We start from the raw sequence: 23,977 nt of genomic DNA on the forward strand, positions 1-23,977 counted from the left end.
AACGCCCTACCCAAAGCTGTAAAGGAATGTGAATCACTACCCACTTTCAAAAACACTCTCAAAAAACACCTACGGGAGACTGCAATTCGAAACTGGCCCCTACAAATGTCCTAACCTAGTTGTACAGTAAATGACCAAGTATGGCTTTGTCAGTATTCCAATGTACAGTGTACAATGTGTGTGTCCCCCCTACCCAACCCCCCCCCCCCCCCCCCCCCCCCCCACCTCCAATGTACAGCCCCCACCCACCCACCCAACCTCCTCCAATGTACAGTTTCTACGTCAAATGTATATACACTCTTTTTCTGGACACTTTTGTATCACAAACAGTACTGTATTTGCAAATCTGATTTGTCATAAATGTATAGATGTAGCAGTACTGTCTATCTGTATGTCATGTATGTCATATATGTTATGATGAATTGAAAATGGGGGACCCTGATGTAAACAAGACGAAAGTCTTTCTCTGGTCTGCATCCCCTTAACAATTGTATGTATTGAGCTGTACTGTACTGTACCCATTCTGCAATCTGTTAATAAACTTTTCAATCAATCAATGTCTTGTTTACATCAGGGTCCCCCATTTTCAATTCATAGTGATAGTGACAGTGAGATATCAATAGGATAAACCGACAAACCTTGTGACAAACGAACCCTACATCCACGTGAAGAAAAGTGTGTTGTTGGAAGAGAATGGGACGAGGCCGGGGGAGGAGGAGTCTAGAAGGACTTTCGCATCCATTCAGCCCTGTTCTGCTGCAGCATTGAACTTGCAGAGAGACCAGACCAGAGGGGAAAAACACACCAGACAGTCGCGTGGAAAATAGCACGATGCCATCTCCGTTTTTTGATCTCATTCGAAGACGACGAGACATATGCAATGTATGATATCAAACGTGGATTTCGTCCCCGAGATATTACCAAGACTGCCGATGAAGAGGAGGAGTGGTCCAGGGCGGATTTCTGTTGCAACACTTTGAGTTCGACGTCGCCTTGCGCACAGTAGAGAACGCAGTGCTTGAACGTCGCAGAATCTCAAGTAGGATAAATCCCCGAAGTTCCCTTTTTTTTGCTCGTTGCATCAAGTATACACCGTTAACGAGATTGTCAGAACCTGTAGGTTATCAATTGTGACAAGACCTTGACTCCTGCACCGGGATTTCACAAGCCACCCACCCATAAAGAAACATGTCATCTCACACGAAAATCAAGAAGGACAAAGAGATTATTGGCGAATATGAGACTCAAGTGAAAGGTTGGTATAATTGCATTGCTATTCGGTGTGTCCGCGTGCTGTTGCGTAGCCTAATAACTTATAGTTATAACTAAAGTTATAACTGTCAATGCACCCCCCCCCCCAATGCTGTGGGTGGGACAGATTCTGTCTTAATAGATCTTTAGCCGATCCCTCCGATATAGTCGCACTATATATATATATATTATATTCTAATCAGAATCAGAATCAGAAAGGTATTTATTGCCAAGTAGTTTCCACATACAAGGAATTCGATTTGGTCGTTTTTGGTGCGACAGACAATTACAGTAGAATACAATACAAATGTGGAATAGAATATAAAATGGAATATAACTAAATTAGAATAGAAGCATCAATAGAATAATATACTTGTAAAATAAAAAAGAAGTGCTTTCTATTAAGTTCACATTTCTCTCCCTTGCAATGTGCAGTTTAGGAAAGGTAGGCATTATTATTCCACAAGGCTGCAATTGAGACATTACCCCGACTGTCATAAGGCGTTTTATTGGCTCTTCTCGTGTGCCCAATGAAGACACGGGCATGATCTGTGACTGATAAGAGTATTAACCTTCAGCGAGAGCGAGCGTAGGCCATATGGCCACATGAGTTATTGGGGATGCATTATTTATTACAAGGCAATGTCTTGAGGAGCAATTCCAGGTAGTATATCTCCACAGACAGTTGTCTTTTGGACACCGGTGAACTGGTGGGTCACCTTGGGCAATGCTGTCACATAATGGATCTGGAGACATTGATTTGGATTGATGTGTCCAGAGCTTAACATACATATTTTTGTATAATGTGTATTAAGTGTATAATAATGTTAGACCATATTATTACAGAGTGTATATATACTCTCTTTTCAGACTCCTTTTGTACACATGATACGCAGACAGTACTGTATATTTATAGATCTGGTATGTCATAAATGTCTAGATGCAACAGTACTGTCTACCTGTATGTCATGTATGTCATGTCATATGTTATGATTAATTGAAAATGGGGGACCCTGATGTAAACAAGACAAAGGTCTTTCTCTGGTCTGCATCCCCTTAACAATTGTGTGTATTGAGCTGTACTGTATTGTACCCATTCTGCAATCTGTTAATAAACATTTCAATCAATCAATCGATCAGTATAATCAAACAATAATAATCATATTTGATTTCCCCAAACCCATCAGAACAGATCGCTGGGGGCGGGAAGGGACCGTTGGGAAGCTCTCACAGCAAATAGTACAGCAAGTTCATAAATAATCTACGCTGTCAGTATGAATTATGAACCATGAAAGTAGTTTACTGTCTGCTGCTAAATATGTGACTGAATGAACCACCCGGGGAGGGAGAGAGGGGCCAGGAACGACACTGTATTGGAACTGACATTGTGAAATGTTGCCACGACAAGGTGCCCTGCCTACTTGTAGAGACGTTTCTCACCTAACTTGTGTTTCCTGTAGTGTTACCATATGGTCTCATGTAAATCCATAAAGGTTTCGTAGACTGGGACTGGACCTATACTGAAAAGGCCAATTTTAGGCTGGACTAACTCCATGCTGTCATAGACAGCTTAACCCTTGCAGGGGTTCTGAAACCGTGTGAGATTAGAATTGTGGGGGACTGAAAATTCCAACGGTGATGTCACAATGGCTGACGGCCATCAATAGCTCCCAGAGTTGTATTTCATCTATATTAGGAGGTGGTGGGTTTAAAGTTAAACTCCACATGTGCTACTCTTATGATTTCAGACAGTTGAATCAATGATCTGTAAACGCAACTAAAGCTGGGACACAGAACACCAAGACACTAGAGACGAAGAAGAACCTAGCGTCATTTTTGTGGATTCCTGTGTTTGCTTGAACTTAACGTCCTCCCAAATTAGCTAATTATGCTAATTAACCATTGGGAACCATAAAATGTGCCCACGTTTCAGAACATTCTTCAGAGTACTGACATTGGCCCAATTCTCAAAGCCCATTTCTGGCTCATTGTCAACAACCCTGTTCCAGGCGGCTCCAGCCCCCCCCCCCCCCCCCCCCACAACATCATGGATCTTCATCCTGATCTGGTTGTGTGGACGTAAATCGGGCATGAAATAAATTGGCCTTTTTTAAGCATGACTCAAATCAGGCTCCACAACATTGGGTTTAAATAGTCCTGCTAGCTTTAACCTAGTCCCTAATTTAACTAATCTGGTTTCATGCAGGATAGACTTCATGCAATTTATATCCTTAAAAGGGGGGAGGGGGGGGACTCTGTCTTCAAAATACAAGCAAGTGTGAGTGAGGTCACTACGGATACCCAGAGTGGCCAATACTGGTGGTTGACTGTTTATGAACTCACAACGGGGCACACTCCTATGCAGAGCTGTCTGTACTCTATGCCTGTACGTCACAGCCTGAAAAACAGCTCTGCCCCAAGTGCCTTATAACTGGACCAAATCCAGACATTCGTGACCAAATCGGTTGAAGGAAAATATACACGGTTATAACTTTGAATTGGGTGTATGCCGAATATCACAAATAACCCGGAATGAAGCTCGCCTGAACATTATAAGTTACGCAGCCAGTGATGTAGAAAAGTAAACAGACTATCCCTCCTGCATAAGGGAACCGTACCTTTATGGCTGCGCTCATCATCGTTTCCATGGACACAGTGAATAAACAAGGCTGCACAATATCAAAATAATACGAGCACAGGTAGCATCGGTTTGTTTACTCTCTCTTCGGGGCAGAGATGTTTTACAGTGGAATAGCGTCCAACTTTCTGGGTAGGAATGTGGTAATGGCAGTATGTTCTTAAATTGAATACTTGTATGCATGGAATGAAGAGTATGACCGCATTAGCACAACACTTTTCTCTACTCTCTCTCGCTCCCCCCCCTGCTTCTGTGTGTGTGTGTGTGTGTGTGTGTGTGTGTTGATGCTTGTCTCAGTTTCAAGGAAAGCTTTTAAGCTGACATCTTAAGCTCATTTGCAAGCTGGGCTGAGATCAGTTGGGAGCTGTAAGGGCTCACTCTGGCGCTCACCAATAATGCTGAGTCGCTGACTACACAGCAGTTCAATCAGGCAGAGGCCCAATATGCTTTAGGCACAACAGAGTATTTCTCAACATGCAACTGTCGGCCGAACGGTCGGGCCTCGTTGGTGTATTTGTACACTGAGCTTCCAGTGCACACTAATGATAGGGGGTGTCCCGGTGACGCGGCGGCCGGGGGTCTGTAGTGTGTATCCTGTGCTATCAACATCATGGGTTCAAGTCCGGCTCATGAACTTTGTCACATGCCCCTCCCCTTCCTCTCCTATTTGTTGTTGGCGCTCCCCTGATCAATACAGCAGTGATAAACAGGATTCCCTGATATGACGACGATTCGTTCACGGACATGAACCGTAGCTCGAGAATCACAACCGTACCTCACTCATCATGATGTCATTATTGCCAGTTAAAGTACAACGTTTTTGTGACTTTAGTCTCGGTCTGTGACCACAAGCTTATGAGCACTTAGGCCATTGCCTAATGTTCCCAATGTAACCTGTGGTTATGCGGCTGGAAATAAAGAGCCTGAATAAAGAAGTCAGCCCAGCGTAGTTGAAATGTGTGGAAAAGCTTTTATTTCACATTTCAGGAAGCTGTTCGTTAGACTGGAAGTTTACCTTTTATAATAACCTTATTACGTGGCACCTGTTTTGTGGGTCTGTCCATATTTTTGTTTGCATTCCAAAGAATAAACCAGCCCTGACTGCAAGAATCACAGACCATTAGGGTGAAAGGCGCTAGTGTCTCTATTCCTACGCAGAAGGAAACCAGGACACAGCAGCAGAGCGAGGGTTGCCCTCATGTTTCATCATAACCCCAGCTTCAGGTCACATTGTAGTCTAGATTTGGGTCTTATGCCCTCAATAATGAAAATCCATTTCTTCCAAGTTATACTCTTAACATGAAAGCTCTGTGTCTTTTTTTGTGGTCTCGCGGTACATTTTCCCGGTAGAGAAGTATGTTTATATCAGGTAGCCACGAAGACCGAATCCCCCCCTAGGGGGGAGTGAAACTCCCTCCCGGGGTTGAGCGGGAAGAAGCCTGCTGAGCTGTCACTCGGAGCCTTGACACTAAGGGGGGGGGGGTAGTGCAGAGGGGGTAGTGCAGAGGGGGTGTTGGTGGTGAGGGGGGGAGGGCATGGCCTCGAAAAGCAACCTAGAATGACAGCAACGCATAGAAGGTATATGAAGGCCCGCATAATACATCTGTGATTAGTTCCCGTGAAGGCACGAGAGGAGGCGTGTCTGAGCTAGGCTCACCGATTGGGTAATTAGATAATATGCGGCAAAGACCAGTGAGTTAAATTCATCTCCCCCAAGTTTAAACTGATTGGATAGTGAAGTATGATGCAAGGTAGTCTTCCCTGATTGAACCTTTTCTGAGCTCTGTTGTGTTATTGCAAGTGCTGGTGTGCTGGTGTGTGTGTGTGGCCACTGCTCAAGGTACACAGGCCTTTTATTCCCTGTTTTGCGCCTGTTTAAAACGAAGGCCATTATTGAAGCGTTGTTTGTTTACATCATAGCCAGCGAAGGAGTGTAAAGGAAGAAGCGTCCTGTAGCCTGTGTTTTCTTTTCTTCCACCCTGCCATTTATTTTACTGCAGATCTGCATTCCATGAGGACTGGCTGGCCACGCCCCTCTGTGTGTGTATTCATCATGATGAAAGAATGCTTTGAGTGACTCTGTTGTGATGTCAGGGTTTCATCAGAACAGTGGAACAAGACTATCTCTGCTGCTCTTGTCTCGAAAACATACTGTAATAAACACGGTATCATCTTGCGTTTGCACTCGGCTATATACTGTATACACTACAGTATATATATATATATATGGCCATATATATCATATAAAATTTGTATATGAAATAATTATGGCCATTATATCTGGGATGTTCTTGTCCTGTGGCTGCCCAATGGGGGATGCCTCTCCTTGTTAAAAGTATTTGTTTCCAGAGACAGAGAAATGTGAATTCAAGCAAAGAGTGGGTATGAGGTCTACCATGGTCATTACTGCTCTCCCATAGACACGTGCTCACAGGGAACTGCCCTGATTTGTGCCAAATGATGCCAGCGTGTCAGGCTGGGTTAAGGCGACATGCCACTAGTCACGCATGGCTAACTACGGAGAGAGAGACCGTCCGGGAGACGGTGCCACTGGCTACTGCACTAGCTGGGTTGTCTGTCTGTCTGTCTGTCTGTCTGTCTGTCTGTCTGTCTGTCTGTCTGTCTGTCTGTCTGTCTGTCTGTCTGTCTGTCTGTCTGTCTGTCTGTCTGTCTGTCTGTCTGTCTGTCTGTCTGTCTGTCTGTCTGTCTGTCTGTCTGTCTGTCTGTCTGTCTGTCTGTCTGTCTGTCTGTCTGTCTGTCTGTCTGTCTGTCTGTCTGTCTGTCTGTCTGTCTGTCTGTCTGTCTGTCTGTCTGTCTGTCTGTCTGTCTGTCTGTCTGTCTGTCTGTCTGTCTGTCTGTCTGTCTGTCTGTCTGTCTGTCTGTCTGTCTGTCTGTCTGTCTGTCTGTCTGTCTGTCTGTCTGTCTGTCTGTCTGTCTGTCTGTCTGTCTGTCTGTCTGTCTGTCTGTCTGTCTGTCTGTCTGTCTGTCTGTCTGTCTGTCTGTCTGTCTGTCTGTCTGTCTGTCTGTCTGTCTGTCTGTCTGTCTGTCTGTCTGTCTGTCTGTCTGTCTGTCTGTCTGTCTGTCTGTCTGTCTGTCTGTCTGTCTGTCTGTCTGTCTGTCTGTCTGTCTGTCTGTCTGTCTGTCTGTCTGTCTGTCTGTCTGTCTGTCTGTCTGTCTGTCTGTCTGTCTGTCTGTCTGTCTGTCTGTCTGTCTGTCTGTCTGTCTGTCTGTCTGTCTGTCTGTCTGTCTGTCTGTCTGTCTGTCTGTCTGTCTGTCTGTCTGTCTGTCTGTCTGTCTGTCTGTCTGTCTGTCTGTCTGTCTGTCTGTCTGTCTGTCTGTCTGTCTGTCTGTCTGTCTGTCTGTCTGTCTGTCTGTCTGTCTGTCTGTCTGTCTGTCTGTCTGTCTGTCTGTCTGTCTGTCTGTCTGTCTGTCTGTCTGTCTGTCTGTCTGTCTGTCTGTCTGTCTGTCTGTCTGTCTGTCTGTCTGTCTGTCTGTCTGTCTGTCTGTCTGTCTGTCTGTCTGTCTGTCTGTCTGTCTGTCTGTCTGTCTGTCTGTCTGTCTGTCTGTCTGTCTGTCTGTCTGTCTGTCTGTCTGTCTGTCTGTCTGTCTGTCTGTCTGTCTGTCTGTCTGTCTGTCTGTCTGTCTGTCTGTCTGTCTGTCTGTCTGTCTGTCTGTCTGTCTGTCTGTCTGTCTGTCTGTCTGTCTGTCTGTCTGTCTGTCTGTCTGTCTGTCTGTCTGTCTGTCTGTCTGTCTGTCTGTCTGTCTGTCTGTCTGTCTGTCTGTCTGTCTGTCTGTCTGTCTGTCTGTCTGTCTGTCTGTCTGTCTGTCTGTCTGTCTGTCTGTCTGTCTGTCTGTCTGTCTGTCTGTCTGTCTGTCTGTCTGTCTGTCTGTCTGTCTGTCTGTCTGTCTGTCTGTCTGTCTGTCTGTCTGTCTGTCTGTCTGTCTGTCTGTCTGTCTGTCTGTCTGGGGGGCGTTTTCCTTAATGATAAGCAAGCAGTGCAAGAATGCGGAAGCATTCTACCGTAGTGTCGTGCGGTAATGCGCCTTTCATTTTCCGCCGCCCAGCGCCCGTGCGTGCACCGGCGGCGGCGGCGTGCTCGCTCAGGTGCGTGCGTGCGCCGGCGTGCTCGCGCGAGGTGCCCGCGCATGCGCATGAGATCCCGCCTTGGTTCGACACGAGCGGAGCTCAATATATATAAGTCACCGCCCCTTATTCAGTATCTAGAAATAGCTCAATTGGCAAGACTACATGGCTGTGGATCCTATGGCTCGTTTGCTGGCGAGTTCGAATCCCATCGAATATTTTTTTTTTAACGTGATTTTTTTTTTAACATGTATTCTTTCGCCGGTTAAGGTTAGGCATGGTTAAGGTTAAGGTTAAGGTTAGGCATTGTTTCGGAGTTGGTTAAGGTTAGAACGGTTAAGTTTAGGCGCTGTTAAGGAGCTGGTTAAGGTTAGAGTTTGTCAAAGAGAATGGCAATATAATTTCTATGGTTAAGGTTAGGCATGGTTAAGGTTAAGGTTAAGGTTAGGCATTGTTTCGGAGTTGGTTAAGGTTAGAACGGTTAAGTTTAGGCGCTGTTAAGGAGCTGGTTAAGGTTAGAGTTTGTCAAAGAGAATGGCAATAGACAGCCTATTTCCGCGCGACAGCTCCCAAAGCGGGCCTGAAAAGAAAGGCGCTTTACCGTAGTGGCGTGCAGTGACGAATGCTTCCGCATTTTTGCACTGCTTGCTTATCATTAAGGTAGACGCGTCTGGGGGAGGCTACCACTGCACCCTCTCTTCCTCCTCACTGGATGCGGTGTTTACTGCAGCAGCATGGCACCGGGGCAGAGCTGGCAGAGCTGCGAGGCAGCGGTGAACCCTAATGTTTGTTCACATTTCACCACATTTACCACACAGAGATCCAGGCAGGCGGCCTCCACAGACACCCTGTGTTTGAAAAAAAAAAAATTACACTTCTCCTCCCCATTCATCTTGGGGGAAGCCGGGGGGTGAGGGGGGGGTGAAGAGGTCGACTGCTTAGCAACTGAGCTCCGGCAGGTGCACGGCTGGAACAGGACGGACCTTTATCTAAGCCGGTGTCTGCGGCTTAAGACCTTTCAGACGGTACCGAAAACACCAGAGGCTGTTTTGAGCAATCCAAATTTCCTGGGGGAACCAACGGCTGCGATTGGAGGATCGAGAAAGGGGGGGGGGGGGGGTTGATGGATCAGTTTTTGAAAGCGCTTCTTTATTTGGGTTTGGCGTTCGTTTTTATTCTTTGTTGTTGTTGTTGTTGTTGTTGTTGTTGTTGTTGTTGTTGTGATTTCCCCTGCTGCTCGCTGCGCTTCTGTCATTGGGTCTCGGAAGACGTGGATGTCTGTGTGTTTGACTGTGGCTCTACAGCTGGAGTTGTGTAATAGCACTCCGTCATCCCAAGTGGCGTTGATTCAAACCAACCGGCGGAGCAGTTTTTTTTCTTCTTTTTTTTTCACAGTTTACTTTAAAGTTCCCCTCAGGTCTCTGGAAGTCATTAACTCTTGTTTAGTTTAGTACCAGACCAGACCGGGCTTTAACCGCGCTAGGGAGAAAATAAACAAGAGTAAAAGAAACTCTCATTAGTGAAATTTCCTCATGCCATGGGGTGTGGAATATCTGAATAACCCCCCCCCCCCCCCCAAAAATAAAAGAAATGCACAAAGTAGAGAGTTCGGTTTGGAGTGTGATTTAATGAATTTAATTTGAGGGGAGAAAAAAAGGGGAAATTCTTAGCGTTGCATTGTTATTAAACAGAGAGGACTACTATTAAAGCTTTCGCGGTTTTCCAGCATAACGATGCGCTGCTCCACAAAGGCCTGAATCATTCATCGCATGTAGTACACAGTCCCCCCTAGTAACCATTTATGTTCTAAAAATAGCCAGCTCATAACGCAGGGGAATGAAAATAATATCATAAGTCCATTCGGTGACTTGACGCGAGCCGCTCGTTTTGGATGTCCTCCGTGCAATTTTAGATTTGTATACTTTTCATTCGCACAGAATATCACATCACGGAATAAAAAATAAATAAAAAAAACATTTGAATACAGCTTGTGTCGCTCTCTGGTCTGTTTTTATTTATTTATTCACCCCCCCCCCCCCCCCTCTGCAGGGCCTCGCTGTTCAGTGTAATTTATTTAAATTTCTTGAACTATGATTGCCACTCAGCTTCAGCGCAGGGCCGTTAAGGCCTAACAAAAATAATGGTTGGTTTCAGGTTGCCGACCGACCCTGCCGATTTAGGTGCGACCCAATATATTTTATGAGTTTAAAAAAAAAATTATATATTAAAAAAAAAAAAAATCATTTTTTTTTTTTTTTTTTTTTTTTTTTTAGAATAAAGTTTCATAGAAATCTTAGTCAAACATTTAGTATTATGGATATTAAACATGCTGGCAGAGTACATGCATCCATGTTGTTGTGAACATTTTAACCCTTTCACTGCCACACGACAGCCGGTTAACCCTTTCACTGTGACAATACAGAAGGTTAGCCCTTTACTATCACACAACCGACGGCGATGCTCCATCATTAGCATCATTAGCTCCGCATCCGCGGAGCTAATGATGCTAATGATGGAGCATCGCCGTCGGTTGTGTGATAGTAAAGGGCTAACCTTCTGTCGTGTGGCAGTGAAAGGGTTAATTAAATAAAGAAATTCCCTATCCATAGTCGCCGTGGGAAAGAATAAAAAAAAAAAAAAAAAAAATCCCTACCTACCCATGGCCAAACTGACAACCAACCTGAAACCAACTATTATTTTTGTTAGGCCTAATTGTGTATTGGGTGGAGTGGAGGAAAGTTGCGTTTGTCCTCTCGGCCATTATGCTAAAACACGCTGGCTGGCTCTGTCAGAACATGAGACTGTGGCCTGGTCCTGCAGAGATGCCTCTAGAGGCTCGTATCCTGGCAACCGGGCAGCTATGGAGACGATGAGGGATACATCTATAAGCAGCAAGTGGCCGTACATTCATTCTCTCTCTCTCTCGCTCACTCTCTCTCTCTCTCTTGCTCCCTCCTGCTCCCTCTCTCTGTGTCTCTCTCTCACACTCACACCACATGCATGCACACACACTCACAGATTAATGAGGCATGTTTGCAATCCTTTTATTCATCGATACAGAAACGCCATTCATTCCGGAGTGAATAAAAGGGCTCTTTTCTTCTGCAGAGCCATCTTGCCCATTGATACGTTTCCACAGGCTTCCTCTCAGCCCATAGGAGCTGGATGCATGGTTGGAACACATTTCTCTGCCCGGCGATAAGAGTCTCTTCGAGGGTCTCTGTGTTGCTCAATCACTTCCTCTTGTGTTGTAGAGAGAGAGAGAGAGAGAGAGCTTTAGTCTTCTTCCCCTGCCGTGGCACGCGCGTGTGTGTGTGTGCGTGTGACACGTGCAGGCTCTGCATACTGTAACCGAGGTACGGTAGTAGGAAAATGTGAGGTCATTCACGAGTGGAGGCTGACTGCAGAACAGTACTGTATATCTGCCCCCCCCCCCCCCATCTTCAATACCGTTATCCTTGTTCAATTGTCACCCAGTCATTACTGTCGGGTGAAAATGTCTTATGTCCACTTTTTTGGTAATCTTTTGTGTTTTTACTTGAATTGAAAGTCTACATGGTTCTCTATGTTGAGATGACGTTTTTTTGTGACACCCGTTAAAACGCACTGTAGAACTTCAAAAATACCTGATTATCTCTTTTGGAGATATGTAGGTTTTTGCCTGACTGCAATGCTATGTATCAGTGTTTCAGAGATGAACATGTACTGTACGTGCATACAATGCTCAAGTGACTTGATGAACTACATATATACAGTATACTATATATATATGGTAATTCTCATATATGTGGTATTTCTCATCTCTTTCCTATGCAGCTTCACGTTCAGCGACTATAGCATTACATGTATGTTTAGTCTAGGGATGGGCACAAGTAATGTTTTCCCAGATCCAGTAGCTACTTGCATGAATTACTCGAGTAGCGCTTGAGTGTTCAGGGAAATCCATTTTTAGAATGCATCTTACTGTAAAGCGCATGGCAGCAGCAATAATGAGATATTGCGGGGAGTCACACACACACACACACACACACACACACACACACACACACACACACACACACACACACACACACACACACACACACACACACACACACACACACACACACACACACACACACACACACACACACACACACACACTCCGCTATCATAACAAGCATTATGCACAGCGACATACTCAATGCTTAATCCGTATTGTCAGTCAAAACAGTCAGTCACCATTTGCAACAATTCCATTAGCTCCACTCTGTCTGCGGCAGGTCTCTCTCCGCTCATGTCCGCATCAATAGGCCACGGATGCAAAGTGGGCGACATGTTGTTGGCACAACCTGGAAATGCATGAACTGAACTGAAACATGAACTGCTGCCAAGCTAGCCGTATTCCAACCAGGGTTTCCGTTAGAATTTTTTTTGCAGGTCTGAGTGTCCGGTAGATTTCAATTTTTTTGTTCCACCGAAACGGAAATCTCGCTCTGAGATCCCACGAGTCGTGAGTTGTTGCAGGAAGATGACACTGGAAGCGGCGGAGCATGAGAGCGAAAGGTTTGTTGCGTTGGAATCAGCGTTTCCGTTAGCCGGTAATTACCGGTATTTCAATCTACCGGACAAATGGGATAAATTCCGGTCAGAGTTTATTGAGCTTAAAAACAATTGATAGGCCTATATAAAGAATGACATCATCAAGGCATTTATAATATTTTAACTTAAAACTAGGCTACTTTTGCGTATACAGTCATTAATATATTCCAAATAAAATAAGTCCCTCGAGACTTCGTGCTGCTGCCGACTTGAGGTGTCGGTGGGCAGTCTGCCCGACATTAAACAGCAGTCTGTTATAATCACATTTTTATGAGCTAACGAATTCCGTTATATTGGACATTTGTATTAATTATATCAAGCGAAGAACTGAGAAATTTGGCAGAGAGAGACGGCAACATTATCGTGGGTTTGCGTGATGACTCCACCTCCCAACGACTTGGTGCTGGTCATAATGTCCTGTGAAAATAATTCCCTCTAAGCACAATTTGATTATTTGAATTGTATTAAAATAGACTAAAATTAAATAGCCTATGCGATGAACGAAACAATCATTACATTTGTTTCATCGTTGCTTCACCAAGCAGCCGGTCTAATAATGACACCGCTGGCTGTTAGATTTACGTGATGCATGGAGCTGCAGACCGACAGAGCAGCAGTGTTTTTAGGTCCGGTCCGGTCTGGGCTCAGCAGCGCCGCCCACCCAACAGCTGAATTGCCAATGGCTGGATTGGAGTACTGCATTCTGTGGGGCTGCAGATGGATGCTTCTCACAAATCTAGGAGCAGCAAGCTCGCGCTGACACAGTGGTGTCATTATTAGACCGGCTGCTTGGTGAAGCAACGATGAAACAAATGTAATGATTGTTTCGTTCATCGCATAGGTTATTTAATTTTAGTCTATTTTAATACAATTCAAATAATCTAATTGTGCTTAGAGGGAATTATTTTCACCGGACATTATGACCGGAGAGATTAAATATGTCGGACTTCAACAGATTTTGCCGGTCAAATACCGGTAATTACCGGCTAACGGAAACGCTGATTCCAACGCAACAAACCTTTCGCTCTCATGCTCCGCCGCTTCCAGTGTCATCTTCCTGCAACAACTCACGACTCGTGGGATCTCAGAGCGAGATTTCCGTTTCGGTGGAACAAAAAAAAGCGCCCCTGGTGGACGTAAACATTTTAAATAAATACAAATCGAGCACCCTCAAAAACCACTCGAGTTCAGTTGAAACGGTGAGTACTTAAGTCAAGTGATTGATTACTCACACCCATCCCTAGTTTAGTCACTTAGCTGACACTTTAATCCAAAGCAATTTGCACCTGTGTATAACAAAGCCAGCAAAGTGATACGCTCCCGGCGGTCAACGATAAGTGGTGTTGTTTGTGCCAATCTCCAGTGCTTCACTTGGAGTGCATATTCTACCTACCGACCCATCTATCTGTCTATCATGACAACTGGATCTGGTGGAGAATAGCCAAAGCTAATAACTTAGCACTCAGCCCAAAGAGACCTGGTTAATACGATGTAGGCCTATTAACTCAATCAAAGTATCAATACAAAATAGTAAGAGTTAGGCTGGATGACTCTCAACGAGGTGTTTAGCTAAGACACCAAGGGAAGAGAGCCCCCTCACCGGATCTTGAAACAGTATACAAACTGGAAAGAGTGGGGGTCACAGGAATACACGATTTATAGGGGTGTCGTGACATTTTGTGGACATATGGAAAGGTGGGGAAGGGGAATAGGAAGGAATGCGGGGAGGGATGGGGGTTGGAAGGAAAGATGGGTAGAGGGAGATCATCAAAGAGCTGGGGAAAGGGGTTCCACATGGATCACTCACAGACCTGCAGTAGATACTGTTGTAGGTACTGTACTATGCACTGACACAAATGATTGCATCAGATATTGGGGCGGATAACCTACCTATCTAAAAAATTTAAAGGGGAATTGCAGTATTTTAAAACCTGGACCCTGGATCATTTAGGACAGGGGTCAGCAACCAGCGGCACCGGAGCCGCCAATCAGCTGCGTCTCCCTGGCCCAAAAAAAATCTATTTCTTTTCTTTTCTTTTTTTGTTCTCTTATTTTGGAGATCGATGTCATACTGTGACACTGAAATGAAAAAATATTTCATCAACAAAAATATTTAGTCAACAAAAATATTTCATCAACTAAAAGAATACAGTACGTCACACCCCGCGCCTCTCCCTGCCGTCTGCAAGTGGCTAATCTTGAGTTTCCGACCCCCCCAGTAATCTAACCATGGATAAATCCAAAAAAAGGAAAGTCTGAGGAAAATAGATTAATTTGTTTTCACGACTAACGATGCAGGCTTACCTGTATGCCTGATATGTCGTGCGAAATTTGCGAACAATGAAACATTTACTTTTTATTTTATAGATTTTCCACAAATAAGGGAAGGACTCAAATAGAGCTGCATAGTTCAGGGTTTTATTTCAAAGTAGGTCTACAGATGCCAGTGTTTTTTCTCCTTTTCTGTGTTTTATTTCAAAGTAGGTCTACACAGCCAGTATTTTTTCTCCTCTTCATAAGAGTTTGAGGTTTTCCTTTGTTATAACAGGTAAAAACAGCAATAAAAAGTCAAAATCTTTCTTTTTGTTGCTTTATAATCCCATTAATGCAACAAACTGTGTGCTATAAGTATAAAGTATAATAAATCGCAAATTACTTTGGGTATGCAATTGTCAGGCGTTTTATGCTAAATGTGGTGTATGCTTGGGGATATATAAAACGTTATACACTGTGTTATCTTCATTTTAAGGGTAAATAGGTTGTGCGGCTCCCTGAGCATTTTATTTTGTGGGAGGGGGGGAAAGTGGCTCTTTTGATAGTAAAGGTTGCTGACCCCTGATTTAGGGTCTAAAATGAATAATACAACATTTTTTGTAATAAGTCCAGTATTGAAAATAATATCTCTTTTAGTGGACGTGCTTTGACGTCCATGAATGTCTCATGCGATCACATTACAGCATGTTTTGTGGCTGCTGGCTAAAGCGATCTCTATCAATACTGGACCAATTATAAAAATAGTTGTCCCTATTATTAATTTAGACCCGAAATGATGAAAAAATATGGTCCAGGTTTAAAATGACTGGAATTCCCCTTTACGTGGTATGAAAACCTTAGCTAATTTACAATCCAAGATGGCAGCAAGTGTGTTTTGTCCTGTGTCTCTGTTCAGTGTTTGTTTTTAATATCTTTTCTGTGTGCAAATGTTTTATCTGACCATTTTGTAACCATTTTATCTGTAATGTTGAAACGTGTTGCTGCTATTCTTGGCCAGGTCTCCCTTGTAAAAGAGATCCTGGATCTCAATTGGGACAAACCTGGTTAAATAATATCCCTTGCCTACTCTTACTAGTTACACTGCTGGCCAGTATGACTGTAGTATGACTGTCTTCATACCTGCATCACTATTAATACTACAACTGATTGTACAACTGTACACATCTGATTAGCGCTACACTCAGTAGTACTAATTTATATATTTTATAACCAGTTTAATCACCTGTACATTGTATATTGCTATTGCACTTTACATTAGCACTCTGGTTGGATGGCAAACTTATTTTCGTTGCACTGTACTTGTGCTGTATGATGACAATACATTTGAATCTAATCTAGATTTAGTAGTGTAGTTGATGTAATGCCATGAGCATGGAAATGCTTCAGGACCACAGACTGTTGTTGTTGGTAACTGAAGTTTCCGCCATTGTCAAGGCGTGGATTAACACTTTTCTGTCTCGTGACCTCATTTCTTCGCCTCTTTTGGCGCTCCCTTGCTCGTTCTGAACCAGGCGGCGGGCCAGAACCCCCGACCACAGGACTCGGCGAGAAAGCTAACGGCCTGGCATCAACTACACAACTAGATCTAGATTAGATTAAAATGTATTGTCATCATACAGCACAAGTACAGTACAACAAGTTTGGCATCCAACCAGAGTGCCAATGTAAAGTGCAATAGCAATATACAATGTACAGGTGATTAAACTGGTTATAAAATATACAAATTAGAGTGTAGCGCTAATCAGATGTATGTACAGTTGTACAATCAGTTGTAGTATTCATATGTACAGTCAGTGATACAGGTATGAAGACAGTCATACTTAATGTCCAAAATCCAAAGTATACCTTTAATAGAATAGTTGTCCTCCAATAATGCAATAATGTTGTAATGAGTGTTATGAAGATAAAAACTGAAAAATCTCATTTGTGCCCAGAGATGAGTGTGTTAGTTAAGAAAACCCCCACCTCCTGAACCACATGTCCCTCTGCTGGCCTGGGATCAGATCCCACCACAGCCCTGTGTCTCCCCGACTCTGTATCTTAAGAAGACCCCCACCTCCTGAACCACATGTCCCTCTGCTGGCCTGGGATCAGATCCCACCACAGCCCTGTGTCTCCCTGACTCTGTATCTTAAGAAGACCCCCACCTCCTGAACCACATGTCCCCCTGCTGGCCTGGGATCAGATCCCACCACAGCCCTGTGTCTCCCCGACTCTGTATCTTAAGAAGACCCCCCACCTCTGGAACCACATGTCCCCTGCTGGCCTGGGATCAGATCCCACCACAGCCCTGTGTCTCCCCGACTCTGTATCTTAAGAAGACCCCCCACCTCTGGAACCACATGTCCCCCTGCTGGCCTGGGATCAGATCCCACCACAGCCCTGTGTCTCCCCAACTCTGTATTCTACTATTCTATTCCTATTCTACTCTTTCAATGATTATGTTTCAAAGAATGTGATGAGAACGACAAGCGTTTCTTCCACGACTCTCGGGGCTGTGTATATGAGCAGTGAGTTTCCAAGCCCTCCTAAAGCACAAACCGCAGTGATCTTGTAATCCAAAGAATGCCTGCTATTTTTTCCTTCCCTTTTGAAAACAAACTTCTCTTGTGTGTAGGCCCTCTCTCTCTCCACACAATGCTTTTTGAGAAGCTGACCTATTTAATATTTTCCGTGCTGTCTGCTGCAATCAGCAGACGTGCGTCCTCGCATACACATGTGCGCTGCGCTACCACATCGCTTATGCACGCAGTCGCACACGCACACACACACACACATACACACACAAACCCCACACCACAGACATGCATGCACACACACACACACACACACACACACACACACACACACACACACACACACACACACACACACACACACACACACACACACACACACACACACACACACACACACACACACACACACACACAAACCCCACACCACAGACGTGCATGCACACACACACACACACACACACACACACACACACACACACACACACACACACACACACACACACACACACACACACACACACACACACACACACACACACACACAACCCCACACCACAGACATGCACGCGCACACACACATACACACATGCACACAAAATAGACAAATCCACTCTGACATCCAGTTGAGTCCAATTATGACGACTTAGTTTCCTGCATCTTAAGTGTCTGTTCGTGCTCTAATTGTACCATCGCATCACCCAGTTAATATTGTATTGTCTGAATTCTCAATACATTCCTCTCTGTAGGACTGTGCAGTATGGATATACTGTATTATCAGCAGATGATTAATGGGTATATTGGCCGATATATGGGCTTTGAAAAGCAAATCAGTATCAGACCAATTGGATTATTTTATTTTTACAGCTGGGAGAGTTGACATTTTTATGAGCTATTCACTGGGGAGGGGGGGGGGGGGGGTGTTGCTTAACTCAATCAGCGCCAGACCCGAGTATAGTCAGGTTTTCATCGTTATTTCTTTTATTCAATATTTCTATTCATTACAGGCACACGGACTCTGGGTTAACATGGGGAGATCATCCTGAGATCGTCAAAGTGCAATACCGGTCGCATCCTCCCAGGTGGCAGTATCGAGCACTAGGGATGGGTACCGAATTCGGTACTTTTGAGGCACCGAACCGAAACACGTCGGTACTACCGAGTATCGAATCAAGTTTTTTTTACTTTTTTCTTTTCATGTCAACGTTCACACGCACAATATATGCTTACCTAGGATTTGACTTGATTCAACAACAAAGCAGTCGGAGCAATGACAAGCCGAAAACTGTCGAAATTGTAGTTATTTGAAGTTTGGATTTCTTTTTTTACGACTGAGGTAGGTAAATTAAATTTCTTGAGACTAAAGTACAGAAAAAAGGTACCGTTGTGTACCGGTATCGATTCACAGGTACCGGTATCGGTTCAAATGTGAAAGGTACCCATCCCTATCGAGCACCCTTTGAAACCTTATATCTTGGCCTGTGTAATGTTCAAATGTCTCCGGGCACAGTTTTCTTTGTCAGGCGAGTGGAGCGGTTATCCCGATCGCATTGAGAAGCGTCAAATGCCCCCGATGCATCTGTTGTGGTGGATTATGTTGGCGACACGATGGACACCAATACTGGGACTCGCGATCAGACAATTGGAATATTCTTTTTGGGGTACCTCCTAGTGAAGGTAAGGAGTAAATGATATCAATCCTGCTTTGATCCAACCATGATTTCACATCGATCGCAACGTGTGTGTGTAGCGTTACTCCACAACGTATGCCGTTGGTGACGATCAAAGCATCAAAAAACGACCCCCCCCCCTTTCATGCATTCATGATGAAACATAATACCTATTATATACATTTGATTTGGAAATAGTAGCGTGTCCAGGCGATAAACGCCAACGCTTTTAGTGAAATTCACATATTGCTGCATATCGTCGTTTTCTGGGATTAGACAGGATCACTCTAAAACTATACTTATATTCACCATGGTATAACACGCGAACATATGGATGGAAAAATTCATTCTTTTTCACATTATTGAAATTATTGATAGTTGATGTCAAATGGGCCATAGTATTGTATCCATAGCTATGATATATTTTTCACATATTGAACGATAGATAGTTGATGTCAAATGGGCCATAGTATTGTATCCATAGCTATAATATATAATATACATATAGCCCTGCAAACACCGCCACTTATTCCTATCTCTTAGAGCGTTGGCGTGGTAGGAACAAAAGATGCTCAAGTCCGTGGCGTCCAATGAGTTAATACAAATGGACAGCAAGGTAACATTACCAAGAAATCTATTTCAGTTATTTTCTCCATTTCTTTTACATGCTTGTGTCCTTTATTTGTACGAGGGGGGGGGGGGACTGTCTTGGTCGATATGGGGGGTCGGATGTCTTAACTCAATGGCTGCCAACAACGAGTATACTCATTATGATCGTTATTTCTTTTATTTGCTATTTCCATTCATAATTCATCCTGGAAGGCTATGGTACTGTGTGGCAATGTGTCTGAGATCGCAATGGTCCGATACCGCCACCTGGTGGTAGGGCTGCACGATTAATAGATTTTAAATCGAAATCGCGATTTGGAATGATGCAATTATCAAATAGAAAAAAGAAAAAAAAACGCATTTCTTTTACATTGTTTACATTTAATTTTTTTTTTTTAAATTTATTTAACCAGGAAGTCCCATTGAGATACAAGATCGGTTTGGGAGAGGGAGGTAAGGGGTTTTAGATTGTGTGTTGTGACGTTTAGACTTCAGAGAGGGAGAGTAAAGTACAGGGGAAAAAAGTACCGTTGGGTACCGGTATCGATTCCCAGGTAAAAAGAAACATTTTCAGGCTCGGTGTCTTGAAAAGACCCACACGTAGGCCAGATGCAAGCCACATTTTACAATAAACCTCTGTGGGGCTGCTTTAAAAATATATATATTATAATCGCAAATTTAATCGCAAACGCAATATCTGTCAGAAAAATCGCAATTAGATTATTTCCCAAAATCGTGCAGCCCTACCTGGTGGTATGCGGCCGATGTCGCACTTCCTTTCTGACTCTGTGTATGTGGCTGTGCGTCATTGAAAGTCATCCGGGTGGAGTTTTCTTGTAACGTGGATCAAGATATTCACCCGATCGCATTGAATCGCCTTCGGGACGCCAGATTCATTATGCTGTTGGGGGTTATGGCGTGGGCCAAATGGACAATCCAGATCCAAAATGGACATGGCCAGATGGCAATCAAATAATTGGAATATTCTTTTTGGAGTCTCATCGGCCATAGGTAAGAGCAATTTAACGTCAATTTCAGCTTGGTTGTCCATTGTTTTCATAGCCATCGCCCTGATCAGCGTATGCTGTTGTACCAGGGAACAAAATAAGTACCAGCCAACCGCCAATGGCTGGTAAAAAATCTGCCTGGCTGGTAGTTTTTTAAATCTACCAGCCAAATGGCTGGTAAGTCAAAAAGTTAAGTTTGTTCCCTGAGAGCAGAGCTACACAGCAGTGCGCCTATTTTGCGAGCCGAAATAAGTCTGTGGTTTTTTCTTCTTCTCACAACGGGTCAAATGCATCTAACATGCATTGCATCGTCGCCATTCCTTTATGCCCACATCGCCCGAAATGAACGTTATGTTAGCGTAAGCTAACAAGCTAATCCTGATCAGCGGCAGAGCCATAGAGAACAGCAGACAGTGTGGACTGGGGAAAGGGAAATGGGGGGGGGGGGGCACTCTCCCTTTCTCTGTGTGTGTGCGTGCGTTTGGAAAGACGATGAAGTCACTAGTCAGGACTCAGGAGAGGAGTATATTGTAGTAAACTGAGGATTACTGAGGATGCACAGATAATGTTGATATTCAAATATAAAAAGGTTTCGAGAGGAGTGGAAGTTTGAAGACAGACTAGACTACAATATGATGCGGGGTGGTGAGTTGAAACAGTGTGTGTGTCCCCGACCCCACTTCTATGTTTCAATAAATTATTTGCATTTAAAACTATTAACGCTGACTCATTCCTTCAGTCCACTCAAAATTATGCTAATATTCCTTATGTTGTTTATGATATTAATTGAAAATATCATATGAGAGTATTATATAGTAATAATAACACATGGCGATATACTAAAAAGCAATTTTTAATTTTTGGCTGGTAAAAAATCTGCCTGGCTGGTAGTTTTTTAAATCTACCAGCCAAATGGCTGGTAAGTCAAAAAGTAAATTTTGTTCCCTGTGTTGTACTAACGAATGCTGTTATTGACAATCAATTAATCAGAAATGACCCCCCCCCCCCTTTCATGCATGCATGATGGAACATAGTATACCTTATCCATTTACATTTTTTATTGTAGCATGTATAGGGACGAAATGCCAATGGATTAAGTATAATATGCGTCACAGGCTATTACTAGCCTCCCAGGAATTACCCTAGACCACTCTAAAACTATACTTATATTCACCACGGTATAAAACGAGAATGTATGGATGGAAAAAATATTACCTTTTCACATCTTGAACGATAGATACTCGATGTCAAATGGGCCATAGTATTGCATATATAGCTATAATATTTAAATAGTTATAGCCCTGCAAACAAGGTGAGCGACTCCCACCGTTTACAGCGCTGGCGGTAGCTACTACAGGATGAGGCTGATGCGTTAAATGAGTTAAAGGGGCAGTTCACCCAAGATTAAAAAAAAAAAAAAACAGCCAGGTCTGTGGTTTATCTTGAGCACCTGTGTCATGGTTTCTGGAAGGTGATAGTAATGTTGTTGGGTTTTTCACATGTATTTAAATTTTATGCTTTAATCGACACAAACCCAGTGATGTTCAGCTCCAGTGTATCGGAGTTACGGCAGACATCTCTACAACGTATATCTCCAACACTCTGCAAATCACACTGTCCGGGTGGCTAGATAGCGCTCTGGATAAGAGGAAAAACTTGTTTCTTTTCGTTTATTTATCTTTTATTTAGGGTGAACTGCCCCTTTTAATTGGGCTCCCTAGATTGCAGCGTTTGTTTTCTGCTGAGTTCTAAAACGCCTCGGTCTTGGCACGCAGCTCCCCGAGCGAGGCCCAGCTCGTTAGCCCCGTCCCACAGCGGGGGGTCGCGTCCCCCTGTCTTTAAACTGAAGGTGTCCTCTCTGGTTTGGCAGAGATCCGTAACCAGCTGGTGGAGCAGTTCCGCTGCCTGGAGCAGCAGTCCGAGTCGCGGCTACAGCTGCTGCAGGACCTGCAGGAGTTCTTCCGTCGCAAAGCCGAGCTCCAGCTGGAGTACTCCAGAGGCCTGGACAAGCTGGCCGAGCGCTACTCCGCCAAGATCCGCGCCTCCCGAGAGCACCAGCACTTCAAGTGAGTTCACTCTGTTATCTCTCTCTGTGTGTGTGTGTGTGTGTGTGTGTGTGTGTGTGTGTGTGTGTGTGTGTGTGTGTGTGTGTGTGTGTGTGTGTGTGTGTGTGTGTGTGTGTGTGTGTGTGTGTGTGTGTGTGTGTACTAGGGCTTTCCCGAATACCGCTTTTTGAGCTTTAAAGCCTCAGGAGTAATTACCAGCGAATAATAGACGCTTTGGACATACTACCAGTGCACTGCAAGACACAACACAAATATGATACATACGCACTTTAATATGTAACCTATGTGCCTAATGTCACACCGTGATGCGCCTAATGTCACGCAGTGATGTGCCTAATGTCACGCATCGATGTGCCTAATGCCACACAGCATTGTGCCTAATGTCACACAGCATTGTGCCTAATGTCACACAGTGATGTGCCTAATGTCACACGGTGATGTGCCTAATGCCACACAGCATTGTGCCTAATGTCACACGGTGATGTGCCTAATGTCACGCGGCGATGTGCCTAATGCCACACAGCATTGTGCCTAATGTCACACGGTGATGTGCCTAATGTCACACTCACACCGTCCCGTTCTTCCTCTGTGCAAAGTTTTAATGTCGTGAGTGGATGAGAGTAGATACTGTATGTTTTTTGTATGTTAAGACTTTCAAAAGGCATTATCATTTCCATCAACTGTTTTATGCTGATGTAGGCTTTCTTTGGAGTGGCAAAACTAAATAAAAACAACCAAACTTTTGAGAAAGCATACGATTATTTTTTTCCCCATCGTCGAATACCACGGCAGCGGTTTGAAGCTTGGGGAACCGCTGTGGTTCAGCTCTGCAGTGTGTACGCTTACACACGTCCACATACAATATGGCTGAAACGGTAAACATATTTTAGAGCAGAACGCTGTGGCAGAGTGTGATGGAGAGACACAGACCGAGAGGGAGAGAGAACGACGGGGGGGGGGGGGGGGGGGGGGGGGGGAGGAGAAAAAGAACAGATGAGAAGAACATGAAAGAGAGAAATGACCTGAACTGAAACCGGGACGTGGGGCCAAGAAAGCCTGTGGCCCCGGGGTCTCGTGTCTCTCCCAACTAGGTCAGACTCTTTATCCAAACCCCCCCCCCCCCCCCCCCATCTTTTTATATGTGGCTGTCATTTCATTTACATTCATTTCCAGTCTCGGCCGCTACCCAAATATTCACATCACCACCTTGACGGGGACACAGGAAATGACCCGGAGGGCGTCACGTGGGCGAGATAAACAATGGTTACGCTTCTCTCGGGT

The 23,977-nt window shown here is 44.2% G+C and overlaps 1 protein-coding gene across 1 annotated transcript in view; it reads left to right on the forward strand.

Annotated features, from left to right (window-relative positions):
• Positions 1–798: 798 nt before the first annotated feature.
• The window catches only part of LOC311230653 (SLIT-ROBO Rho GTPase-activating protein 3-like), a 102,870-nt gene continuing 79,691 nt past the window's right edge, over positions 799–23,977 (forward strand). Inside the window, exons 1-2 of the mRNA XM_084317001.1 lie at positions 799–1,255; positions 22,501–22,696. Of these exons, the coding sequence (XP_084173127.1) occupies positions 1,189–1,255; positions 22,501–22,696 (263 nt within the window). The 5' untranslated portion in view covers positions 799–1,188. The remainder of the gene's footprint in view (positions 1,256–22,500; positions 22,697–23,977) is intronic.

Source organism: Notolepis coatsorum (genome assembly GCF_963971535.1).
Source record: "Notolepis coatsorum genome assembly, chromosome: 6".
NCBI classification, from domain to species: domain Eukaryota; kingdom Metazoa; phylum Chordata; class Actinopteri; order Aulopiformes; family Paralepididae; genus Notolepis; species Notolepis coatsorum.